Source organism: Hyperoodon ampullatus (assembly GCF_949752795.1).
Source record: "Hyperoodon ampullatus genome assembly, chromosome: X".
Classification (NCBI taxonomy): Eukaryota; Metazoa; Chordata; class Mammalia; order Artiodactyla; family Ziphiidae; genus Hyperoodon; species Hyperoodon ampullatus.
Genome location: NC_136913.1, coordinates 47,863,898 through 47,877,334, shown reverse-complemented (window position 1 = coordinate 47,877,334; position 13,437 = coordinate 47,863,898). Strand labels below are relative to the sequence as shown.

Genomic DNA, 13,437 nt, shown 5'->3' with positions numbered 1-13,437 from the left:
TAGTTTGCTAGGGCTGCCATAACAAAATACCACAGACTGGTTGGCTTAAACAACAAATTATTTTTTTCACAGTTCTAGAGGCTAGAAGTCCAAGATCAAAGTATTAGCAGGGTTGCTTTCTCCTGAGGCCTCTCCTTGGCTTGCAGATGACCTCTCTCTTGCTACCTTTTCACATGGTCATCCCCTGTGCACATGGGCCCCTGGTGTCACTCTCTATATCCTAATCTCTTCTTAAAAAGGCACCAGTCAGATTGGCTTAGGGCCTACCCTAGTGGTCTCATTTTAACTTAATTACCTCTTTCAAAGCCTTATCTCCAAATACAGTCATATTCTGAAGTACCAGGGATTAAGAATTCAACATACGAATTTTGGGGTGGGGGCACAATTAGCCCATAACACCCCCTTTCTTTCTGGTATTCAGAAATTTTCCTAGTTTTATTACAGTGTTGAGTAGTAATGGTGATAGGGGGCACCCTTGTGTTGTTTCTGACTTTAAAGGTAATGCTGCTAGTGTTTGTCCACTCAGTATGTGGGGCTCTGTAGGTCTCTGTTAGACTACTCCCATGAAGTTCAGGGGAGTTTGAGAGGTTTTTGTTTGTTTTAAAATCCAGGGGCTTACTTGGTGGCGCAGTGGTTGAGAGTCCGCCTGCCGATGCAGGGGACATGGGTTCGTGCCCCGGTCCGGGAAGATCCCACATGCCACGGAGCGACTGGGCCCGTGCGCCATGGCCGCTGAGCCTGCGCGTCCAGAGCCTGTGCTCTGCAACGGGAGAGGCCACAACAGTGAGAGGCCCGCATATCACCAAAAAAAAAAAAAAAAAAATCCAGAGTGGAATTGGGTTTTATCAAATGATTTTTGGGCATCTTTTAATATAAACACATAGTTTTTCTGTTAATTTGCTAATGGTGATTTACATTAGTAGAATTACTGATTTTGAATTGATATTTCCTTCTTGAAATTAGCTTTATTTGGTTGTAGTGTTTAACATAGTTTGTCTAGTTTATTTGATGATTTACTAATTATCTCCAGTGTTTGGTGTTTGTTTACTGTTAATTTCTGGTTTTATTTTATTCCTTTTTCTTAATGTTCTTTGTATAACATCTTGAGTTGAAAGCTCTGTTCATTTATTTTCAGTCTGTTTTCCCTTTTGATAAAGGGTTTTTTAAATTTTATTTTTAAAATTAACATTACGTAAAATTGGCTTTGTTGGTATACACACGCTTAGATTCTTGTAACCACCACCACCACCACAATGAGTAGAACACAGAACCCCTCCAGAGTCCCTTATGTTATCCCTTAGTAGTCATGCCCTCCTTCTACCCCTAACTCCTGGCAACCACCGTTCCCCATCACTGTGATTTTGCCTTTGCCAGAATGTCATATAAATGGAATTATACAGTATGTAATATTTTGAGACTGGTATCTTTTACTTAGCATAATGCCTTTAAGATTCTATCCATGTTGTTGCGTATCAATAGCTTGTTCTTTTTTGTTGAAGAATAGTTTTCCATTGTATGGATCTACCACAGTTTTGTTTTGTTTTGGGGGTTTTTTTTTTGGCTTGCCATGTGGCATGTGGGATCTTAGTTCTCTGACCAGGGATTGAACCCATGCCCCCTGCAGTGGAAGCACAGAGTTCTAACCACTGGACCGCCAGGGAAGTCCCTCTACCACAGTTTCTTTATCCATTCACCCATTGAAGGACATTGGATTGTTTACAGCTTTGGGTGATTATGAATTGAGCTGCTGTGAATATTTGTATGAAGGCTTTTGTGTGAACATGAGTTTTTATTTCCCTAGGATAAATACCTAGGAATGGGATTCCTGAACAATGTGGGCAGTGGATGCTTTAACTTTACTGGAAACTGCCAAACTGTTTTCCAGTGACTGTGCCATTTTACATTCCCACCAGCAACGTGTGAGAGTTCTAATTGCTCTGCATATTCATCAGCACTTGGTATTGTCAGTATACTTATTTTAGTCATCCTAATAGGTGTGTAGCAATATCTCATTTAGCGGCTCATCTAATGGCTAATGATGTTGAACATCTTTTCATGTATTTATTTGCCAGTCATATACTCTTTTTTGAAATGCCTAAACAGGCACTTTGAACAACTGCTGCCTTTTAAAACATTAGGTTGTTTCTTAACTGTTGAGCTTTGAAAGTTCTTTATATAGTCTGGATTCAAGTCTCTTGTCAGATAAGTGATTTGCAAATATTTTCTCCCAGTCTGTGGCTTGTATTTCATTCTCTTAAGACTTTCTTTCTTAAAGTAAACACTTTCACTTTCTAGAAAGTCCAGTTTATCAATTTTATCTTTCATGGCTTATGCTTTTAGTGTCTTATTTAACGACTCTTTCTGTAAACTCAGGGCACAGTTTTCTCCCTTTTTTTTCACCTAAAAACTGTATGGTTTTAGGTTTTACAGTTCTATCCATGTTCCATTTTGACTAAATTTTTACATAAGGTATGATGTTTAGGTTGAGGTTCACCTTTTTTTTGGCATATGGATGTCCAGTTGTTCCAACACCATTTCTTGAAAAGACTATTTTTTATTTATTTTTCTATTGACTCGCATTTGTACCTTTGTCAAAAATCGAATGACCATATTTGTGTGGTTTTCTTTCTGAATTGTTCTTTTCCATTGATCTGCGTGTCAGTCTCTTTGTCAATACCTTACTATCTTGATTACTGAAGCTTTATTAATTCTTAAAATCAAGTAATATGATTTCTTCAATTTTGCCTTTCCATATAAATTTTAGAATCAGTTTGTCTGAATCCACAGCAATTTCTGCTAGGATTTTGGTTGGAATTGTGTTAAATATATAGATCAATTCAGAGAGAATTGTGATCTTTATTTTTTATCGAGGTGCAAGTCACATTACATATAATTAAACATTTTAAAGTGTACAGTTCAGTGACATTTAGCACATTCACAATGTGGTGCAACCACCACCTCTGTTTCCAAGATATTTTCATGGCCCCAGAAAAATACCCGGGATCCATTAAGTAACTGTTCCCTATGCCCCCCTCCCCTCATCCCCTGGTAACCACTAATCTGCTTTTTGTCCATATGGATTTGCCTATTTGGGATATGTCATATAAAGTAATCATATAGTTTGTGACCTTTTGTGTCTGGCTTCTTTCACTTACCATGTTTTTAAGGTTCATCCAAGTTATAGGATGTATCAGTATTTTGTTCCTTTTTATGGTTGAGTTAGTATTCCATTGTATGGTTATACCACAGTTTGTTTATCCATTCATCTGCTGATAGGCATTTGGGTTATTTCCACCTTTTGGCTGTTATGAATAATGCTGCTGTAGACATTTTTGTGCATGTTTCTGTGTGGACACACGTTTTCATTTCTCTTGGGCATATACCTAAGAGTCGAATTGCTGGGTCATCTGATAATTCTGTGTTTAACTCTTTGAGGGACCACCAAACTGTTTTTTACACAAGGACTGCAAGAGAATTGTCACCTTAGGTATATTGAATCTTCTAATCTGTGTACATGGTATGTTCCTCCATATTTACTCTTTTAAAAATTTCTTTCATCAGTGTCTCATAGTTTTCAGCATACGGGTCCTACACATGTTTTTTGTTGGATTTATCCCTGAGTTGCATATTTTTTGGAGATACTGTAAATGGTACTTTTCTTAACCTTTGGTTTCCAACTGTTTATTGCTAGTATATATAAGTATGATTGGTTTTTGTGTGTTGACCTTGTATCTTGCAACCTTGGTAACTCACTTATTAATTCTAGGAATGTTTTATATATTCTTGGTATTTTTTTTTGTCTAGATGATCATGATCATGTCATGTGCAAGTAGGTACAGTTTTATTCCTTTCTTTCCAATCTGTATGTCTTTTTTCCTTCTTGCCTTTTTGTTCTGGCTAGGATTTCAAGCACAATGTGGTGAGAGTGAACTTACACCCTTGCCTTGTTTCCAATCTAAGGGGGAAGGCATTTGGTCTTTTCATTATTGTGATATTATCTATATAGGTTATCAAGTTAAGGAAGTTCACTTCTGTTCCTATTTTGCTGAGAGGTTTTTTTTTTTTAATGAATGAATATTGAATTTTCCCCATGTTTTTATTCCACCAGTGGATATAATCATGTGTTTTTTTTCCCTTTAGTCTGTTAATATGGTAGGTTACATTGACTGATTTTCAAATATCAAACCAGAATTGAAATCACAGGATAGACCTTAATTGCTCATGGTGTATTATTCTTTTTATATATTACTGGATTTGGTTTACTAGTATTTCACTGAGGATTTTTGTGTCTGTGTTCGTGAGGGATATTGGTCTATAATTTTCTTTTCTTGTACTGTCTTTAGTTTTGGTATCAGGGCAATCAGTGCTGGCCTCAAAGAATGAGTTGGGAAATGTTCCCTTCTCTTCTGTTTTCTAGAAGAGATTATGTACAATTAGTGGGTTTTTTTAAATGTTTAGTAGAATTTTTGAGTGAAACCACCTGGACCTAGGGATATTTTTTTAGGCCTTTACTATGGATTTATTTTCTTTAGTAGATATAGGATTATTCAGGTTTTCTATTTCGTCTTGGGTGAGTTTTGATAGTTCATGGTATTCAAGGAATTGGTCCGTTTTAGCTAAGTTGTAGAATTTATGAGCATAGAGTTGTTTGTAGTATTCCCCTATTATCCTTCCAATGTCTGTGAAGTCTTTAGTGACATTTTTTTATCTGATGTTATTTTATTTTTTTATTCTTTTTACTTTTATTCTTGATGTTAGTAATTTGTGTCTTTTTCTTTGTCATTCTTGCTGGCATCTTATCAACTTAATTGATCTTTTCAAAGGACATTTTTTAAAATTAATTTTTATTGGAGTATAGTTGCTTTACAATGTTGTGTTAGTTTCTACTGTACAGCAAAATGAATCAGCCATACATATATACATATATCCCCTCCCTTTTGGACTTCCTTCCCATTCAGGTCACCACAGTGCATTAAGTAGAGTTCCCTGTGCTATACAGTATGTTTTCATTAGTTATCTATTTTATACATAGTATCAATAGTGTATATGTGTCAATCCCAATCTCCCAATTCCTCTCACCCCCCTTCTTTCCCCATTGGTATCCATACATTTGTTCTCTACGTCTGTGTCTCTATTTCTGCTTCGCAAATAGGATTATCGATACCATTTTTCTAGATTCCACATGTATGTGTTAATATGCGGTATTTGTTTTTCTCTTTCTGACTTACTTCACTCTGTATGACACTCTCTGGGTCTATCCATGTCTCTACAAATTACCCAATTTCGTTCCTTTTTATGGCTGAGTAATATTCCATTGTATATATGTACCACATCTTCTTCATCTGTTCCTCTGTTGATGGACATTTAAGTTGCTTCCAGAGACATGGTTATTTTTGATCATATTTAAGACAGTTGATTTAGAGTCTTTGTATAGTAAGTCCAATGTCTGAGCTTCCTCATGGACAATTTTTATCAATATTTTTCCTGTAAATGGGACATAATTTCCTGTTTCTTTGCATGCCTTATAATTTTTGTTTCAAACCTAGACCTTTTGAATATTATAATGTGATAACTCTGGAAGTCATATCTTCCTTCTTCCCTAGAGATTGCTGTTGTTGCTTATTGTGAGCTACAGTTAGCTATTTATTTAATGACTTTCCAAATAAGTTTTTGCAAATACCATGTTCCTTGTTGTGTGTGGTCACTGAAGCATCTGTTCCATTGCCTCAGCAGTCAGCTGAGATTCCCTGACAGAATTTCCCTTAAATGCCTTAATTAAGCAGGCTTCTTCTTTGTTAAGCATCCCCTTTGTTGTTATAAGTTTTTGATTGGATTCCAGAGTCCCCAAAAAGTTGATTATTGTAGTTTTTGACAGCTTAATGGTTGCTTCATTGGAGGGACAGATCCTTGGAGCTCCCAACTCCATCATTTTTGGAGGAGGCATCACTCCTCCCACCCTTGTTTTTTTTTTTTGTTTTTTTTTTTTTGTTTTTTTTTTTTGCGGTACACGGGCCTCTCACTGCTGTGGCCTCTCCCGTTGCGGAGCACAGGCTCTGGACATGCAGGCTCAGCGGCCATGGCTCACAGGCCCAGCCGCTCGGCGGCCTGTGGGATCCTCCCAGACCGGGGCACGAACCCACGTCCCCTGCATCGGCAGGCGGACTCTCAACCACTGCGCCACCAGGGAAGCCCCTCACCCTTGTATTTTTAATATGCGTATTTTAACTTGTATTTTCTTTAAATGTCTAAAATTAATTATTATCTACATCTTATTCCATCTTGAATAAGACATGAACCTTAGAATGGAATTCCTTTTGTATGTTACTTTATACCTGTTATCTCTCAATCCTCAGAACTTTGCAAGGCAGGTTCATCTATTACTTCAATTTTATGGGTGAAGGTAGTGAGACTTATAGGAGTTCTCCTAGGCTACTAAGCTAGTGGGTCAGTCCAGGATTTCAAAGTAATTGTCTAATCCTGAGACTCAAGGTCTTTCTACTATACTACACTTCTTTCCTTTAGGTGGAAAAACTTTTCAAACCCAACAAAATAACATTGACAGCCATTAGTCTAGTAGGGATGGAACCTTTCTCAAACAACTCTGTTACCAGTAGTCATTTCTTTCTAGGGACAATTAATAAATTCAAAAAAAAAATTTTAATGAGTCAAAGAGGTGTTTTACTTCTTTGCTCAAGGAGGAAGTCCTGAAAAATGGACTTATTTTCCTACAGAGAGACCCTTCTGGAAGGAAGTGGGAGACTAGATTCCTCTGATGAAGCAGAATTCTAGAGAAGTTTGAAGCTGATCAGTAGGAGGAATGGGAGTAGTCATTAGGAGGAAATATTCACTCTCACTTTGCTTCTCTTTTAGTTTAGCAGCAGCAGACTTTGACCTCATCAGTAGGACCTTTCTAGACCATTTTCCTATTAAACTGTATAGTGTTGCATGTGTATGATAAAACTGGATGTTTCTATGTATTTATATAGGTTGAGATACTTATATATGTGTGTTTTGTCATTCACATCATTCAGTTATAATAATCTTGTTCCCAGTTCAGCCTAAGTGGTCTTTTTGTTCCCTTTGTGTGAATGTGTGAGCAATTTCTTTTTCCATTAATTCAAACACTTACTGAGCACCCACTCTTCATTATGTTCAGCTCCCTTAGTTTAAAATCAAATAATACATATCCTTGCCCTCACAGTAAATTGGGGGTGACTTTTACTAATCATCTCTTAAATACTATATAACAACTCCAATAGAGGTATACACAGAATACTGTGGAGAGTTGAGGACGCATCTGAATGAGATTAAGAGAAGAGGGAAGGCTTCTTTAGGATGTGAATCTAAAGCTGAATTTTGTACGGTCATTAACTCATGAAGTTACTCACTAAATGGATGTTGGGTGAGTGAAATCAGAGTTAGGTGATGCTGGGAGAAGGACATTTGCAGCAAGGGTACAAAAGTAGAAAGACATGAAAAGTATGTGGCATATTCAAGAATTCCTACAGTTGAGTATGGATTAAGTAAAGGGTCCACTTGTAGAGGGGTGGGAGGAGCTCAGGTAGGTATCATCCTGTCATCACCCTTCTGGATGAGATCTCATTTTACCCTGCTTTTCCCTCTCACTGCAGTTTACCCTTCCCTGGAGTCTGACGATGATGACCCTGCTTTGAAATCTCGACCCAAGAAAAAGAAGAATTCAGATGATGCTCCATGGAGTCCTAAAGGTGATCCAGTATTCTGTCCTTAAACTCTGTGGGGGTGGTTGGGGGGAAAAATATGTCCCACTGGCTAGGTGGGACATTTAATATAGGAAAACACTCATTTGTTTATTCAGCAAACATTTGATGAGTGCCTGCTGTATGCCAGGTACCATGTTAGGTGCTGGAGCAAAAATGATCAATAAGACACAGAGTTCGTGCACTCAGTTCAGCAAAATCAGAGGTAATGGAGCATGTTGCTTTTGATATTACATGGCTTGAGATGAAAAGAGGAAGACCTTGAGCAGATTTCAGCAAGCAGTCTAAGCCTCCTGAGAACATTCTGCTACCATCATCCCAGCCCTTTTGTAATAATATTGTTGTCAAAGGAGGGAAATTCTGCTAACTGTTGAGCTCTACAAGGCCCAAGACTCCTTAGATTGTTACCTGTACTGGCTGAGAGGCCATCTCTGAGGAAGGAAGAAAGAATGACTTTTGAGTTGAATATGGAACTTAGAGGGTAATAAAAGAATTTTATTCATCTCACTGGCTGGGTGGTTTTTTCATTGGAGGGTATGTCAGTTGGCTTTTGCTGCTTATCAAACTATCCAAAACTTAGTGTCTTAGAACAATGGTTGATCATTTCTCATGATTCTGTAGGTTGGCTGAACTACTGTTTCAGTCTGGACCAGATTGCCTGGGGCTGGATGGTCTAAAAAGATCTCCTTCAGGTGTCCGGGACCTAATTTGGGGTGTCTGGGGCCTCTCTCCATGTGGTCTTTCACCCACCTGAAGGCCAGCCTAAGCTTTTTCACAAGGTAGCAGAAGGGTGTCCAGCAGCAAGAGAGGACAAACCCAATATGCAAGCACTTTTCAAGCCTCTGTTGTGTCATGTTTTCTATTGTCCCATTGCCAAAGCAAGTTACATGGCCAAGTCTTGATTCCAAAAGTGGAGAAATAGATTCTATCTCTTGGGAGTGGGAACTGCAAAGTTTTCCTATGCACACAAGGACATGTGAGCAGATTGAGAGCCGTTACTGCAACAGTCTGCCACAGAGGGTGCTGGCATCGCAGTACCCCTGTGGCTCCCCAGGAAATAAAGGGCATGCTGTCCCCACCCAGCCTTATTTGACCTTTCTGGTATTTGCTTGGGATTGGAGGAATGGGGTGGCAGGGCAGTCCTGGGAAGTGTTCTCTTAGTGAGTCAATCAGCAAATGTTTCTTTTTTCTTTCTTCAGGCCTATTTTCTGATTTTATTTCCTCCTATACTTTCTGGCTTTTTAGCATAATAGGAAACTTGGAAAATAGAGGAAAGTATAAAGAAGAAATCACCCATGATTCTGCCACCCAGAAGCAACCACTGTTAACGTTTTGATATAGTTCCTTCTAGTCTTTTTTCCTATGCATTTTTCTTTTTATGGTTGAAATCACAGTCATATATCCTACTTAAAAATTTTTTTTGCCTTTTAATCAAAATAATGTGTATATCTGGTAGCAAACCAAATAGTACAGAGAGATTTACGATGAAATGCAATGGTCTTCTGCCTCTGCTTTCCCTACTTCCAATCCCTTGCCTGAGAGGCAAACTTGTCATTTTCATTTTTCTGGTAGTTGCCTCCAAAACTCAAGAAAATAGGGTTTATACCACCATTTCTTGATTTATTAACCTTTTTTTGATTTTTTTTAATTGGAGTGTAGTTGCTTTACAATATTGTGTTTATACTGTACAGCAAAGTGAATCAGCTATACATATATACATATATCCCCTCTTTTTTGGATTTCCTTCCTATTTAGGTCACCACAGAGCACTGAGTAGAGTTCCCTATGCTATACAGTAGGTTTTCATTAGTTATCTATTTTATACATAGAATCAATAGTGTATATATATCAATCCCAATCTCCCAATTCATCCCACCCCCTGCCCTTTCCCCCTTGATTTATTAACTTAACCTCTGTTTCTCCTCCCATCGGCTTTTGTCAGTCTCTCTTGATTACCCACTTTCTAAGATATGGACATTAGTGCTGTTATTCTTTCTTTCTTCCTCCAACCTTCTATAAGCTGTACTTTTTTGTTTATATTGTCAAGGTTGTTACCATTGACTTGTAATTAATACTCTATATTCACTAGAGGTTGACTGTAAAAGTTGAAAACCAGTAAATATATCTGGCCTTTTAAATTAATATTATATCATAAGCATGTCCCTGTGCCATTATTTATAAATAATATTTTAATGGCTACAAAATATTCTATCCCATGGATAAACCTAAATTTACCTGACCTCTTTAATGTAGGGCATTTAGCCGATTGCCAGGTGTTTACAATTAGTGGTAACATTGGAGTGAACATTTTTGTATGTAAGTGTTTGTATCTCTATTTATATGCTTAGGATAGATTCCCATGAAACTCTTGAAGGGCCAAGGTATATAAGGATATCCAGTGAAAAGTCTCGCTCCCAACCCTGTTCCACAGCCTTCCAATTCCCCACCTGGAGTCAACCACTATTACCAGTTTTATGTGTATCCTTTTAGACGTAGTTTATTCATATACAAGTAAATGCATGTATATATTTTCTTTCCCCCTCTTAACTCAATTGGAGACATACATTATATATGTTATGTGCTTTACTTTTCTCACTTAACAATTACATGTTGGAGATTGTTTACACTCCCACAAACAATGCATGAGAGTGCTTATTTCCCTACACTCTTGCCACTACAATTTGTTAATGTGAATGTTTTAAAAGCTCTTGATATGTATTGCCAAATTGTTTTCCAGAAAGGTTTTACTAGTTTACGCTACCACCAGCCATATGCAAGAGTACTTGTTTATGAATCCTCACAGGCATTGAGCATATAGTTAACAAAAGTCTTTGCCTATGAGTAATAGGAACCTCTCAGGCATCCTTAGTGAGTGCTTATCCCCTCAGGGTCGCAAGATGGCTGCTTTAAGTTCTACTTTTAAAAAAATATCTCTTTGGCTGAAACTGTGTCACATGGCCAAGATTATCTGCTAGAAAGGCCAAGAAGTGTAGTTTTTAGTTAGGTACATTGTTGTTCCACAAAATTATGTTTTTATTAGTAAGCAAGAAAGGGAGAATGATACTAGGTTGAAAACAAGCAGTCTGTATCATGGTATTTTTTGATCTTTGGTAATTCACAAGCAAACAACAGCATCTCACTGATTTAATTTGCATTTCTTTGATTAGACATTTCCTATATGTTTGTATTAGCATTAGAATTTCTTCTTTTCTAAATTTTATGTCTGAGTTTTGCCCATTTATTCATGTAGGTCTTCAAAATTTTCATATGCCCTTTTTACATATAGTAAGAAATAGTCAAATATATATATGATTTATTTATGATATTTTTTCCTCATTCTACATAAAAAATACGAATATTTCTATATCAAAAGGTGATCTTATCCATTGTTTCCCTATTCCTAGAGCAGATAATTAACACTGCTGTATTTTTAACATAAATGTATGCATATATCTATGTATATTTCTCTAAAAAGAAAGCTAATAACTTTTATCACATTTTCAAAGTAGATACTTTTTTTAACATCTTTATTGGAGTATAATTGCTTTACAATGGTGTGTTAGTTTCTGCTTTATAGCAAAGTGAATCTGTTATACATATACATATATTCCCATATCTCTTCCCTCTTGCATCTCCCTCCCTCCCACCCTCCCTATCACACCCCTCTAGGTGATCACAAAGCACGAAGCTGATCTCCCTGTGTTATGCGGCTGCTTCCCACTAGCTATCTACCTTACGTTTGGTAGTGTATATATGTCCATGCCGCTCTCTCACTTTGTCACATCTTACCCTTCCCCCCCCCCATATCCTCAAGTCCATTCTCTAGTAGGTCTATGTCTTTATTCCTGTCTTACCCTTAGGTTCTTCATTACATTTTTTTTCTTAGATTCCATATATATGTGTTAGCATACGATATTTGTCTTTCTCTTTCTGACTTACTTCACTCTGTATGACAGACTCTAGGTCCATGCACCTCACTACAAATAACTCAATTTCGCTTCATTTTATGGCTGAGTAATGTTCCATTGTATATATGTGCCACATCTTCTTTATCCATTCATCCGATGATGGATACTTAGGTTGCTTCCATCACCTGGCTATTGTAAATAGAGCTGCAATGAACATTTTGGTACGTGACTCTTTTTGAATTATGGTTTTCTCAGGGTATATGCCCAGTAGTGGGATTGCTGGGTCATATGGTACTTCTATTTTTAGTTTCTTAACGAACCTCCAGGGGCTTCCCTGGTGGCGCAGTGGTTGAGAATCTGCCTGGCAATGAAGGGGACACGGGTTCGAGCCCTGGTCTGGGAGGATCCCACATGCCTCAGAGCGGCTAGGCCCGTGAGCCACAACTACTGAGCCTGCGCGTCTGGAGCCCATGCTCCACAACAAGAGAGGCCACGATAGTGAGAGGCCCGTGCTCCGTGATGAAGAGTGGCCCCCGCTTGCCATAACTAGAGAAAGCCCTCACACAGAAACGAAGACTCAACACAGCCAAAATAAAGAAATAAATTAATAAACTCCTACCCCCAAAATCTTCTTTAAAGAAAAAAAAGGAACCTCCATACTGTTCTCCATAGTGGCTGTATCAATTTATATTCCCACCAACAGTGCAAGAGGGTTCCCTTTTCTCCACACCCTCTCCAGCATTTATTGTTTGTAGATTTTTTGAATATGGCCATTCTGACCAGTGTGAGATGATATCTCATTGTAGTTTTGATGTGCATTTCTCTAATGATTAATGATGTTGAGCATTCTTTCATGTGTTTGTTGGCAGTCTGTATATCTTCTTTGTAGAAATGTCTATTTAGGTCTTCTGCCCATTTTTGGATTGGGTTGTTTGTTTTTTTGCTATTGAGCTGCATGAGCTGCTTATAAATTTTGGAGATTAATCCTTTGTCAGTTGCTTCATTTGCAAATACTATCTCCCACTCTGAGGGTTATCTTTTGGTCTTGTTTATGGTATCCTTTGCTGTGCAAAAGTTTTGAAGTTTCATTCAGTCCCATTTGTTTATTTTTGTTTTTATTTCCATTTCTCTAGGAGGTGGCTCAAAAAGGATCTTGCTGTGATTTATGTCATAGAGTGTTCTGCCTATGTATTCCTCTAAGAGTTTGATAGTTTCTGGCCTTACATTTAGGTCTTTAATCCATTTTGAGCTTATTTTTGTGTATGGTGTTAGGGAGTGATCTAATCTCGTACTTTTACATGTACCTCTCCGGTTTTCCCAGGACCACTTATTGAAGAGGCTGTCCTTTCTCCACTGTACATTCCTGCCTCCTTTATCAAAGATAAGGTGACCATATGTGCGTGGGTTTATCTCTGGGCTTTCTATCCTGTTCCGTTGATCTATCTTTCTATTTTTGTGCCAGTACCATACTGTCTTGATTACTGTAGCTTTGTACTATAGTCTGAAGTCAGGGAGCCTGATTCCTCCAGCTCCGTTTTTCGTTCTCAAGATTGCTTTGGCTATTCGGGGTCTTTTGTGTTTCCATACAAACTGTGAAATTTTTTGTCCTGGTTCTGTGAAAAATGCCAGTGATAGTTTCATAGGGATTGCATTAAATCCGTAGATTGCTTTGGGTAGTAGAGTCATTTTCACAATGTTGATTCTTCCAATCCAGGAACATGGTATATCTCTCCATCTATTTATATCATCTTTAATTTCTTTCATCAGTGTCTTATAATTTTCTGCATACA

The 13,437-nt window shown here is 37.8% G+C and overlaps 1 protein-coding gene across 2 annotated transcripts in view; it reads left to right on the top strand.

Moving 5' to 3' along the window:
• Nucleotides 1-13,437, top strand: part of PHF8 (PHD finger protein 8) — a gene marked incomplete at its 5' end in the record, with an annotated part of 85,850 nt that overhangs the window by 57,078 nt on the left and 15,335 nt on the right. For both annotated transcript variants that reach the window (XM_079727124.1, XM_079727123.1), the window contains one exon: nt 7,632-7,727. In XM_079727124.1, coding sequence (XP_079583250.1) covers nt 7,632-7,727 — 96 coding nt within the window. The remainder of the gene's footprint in view (nt 1-7,631; nt 7,728-13,437) is intronic.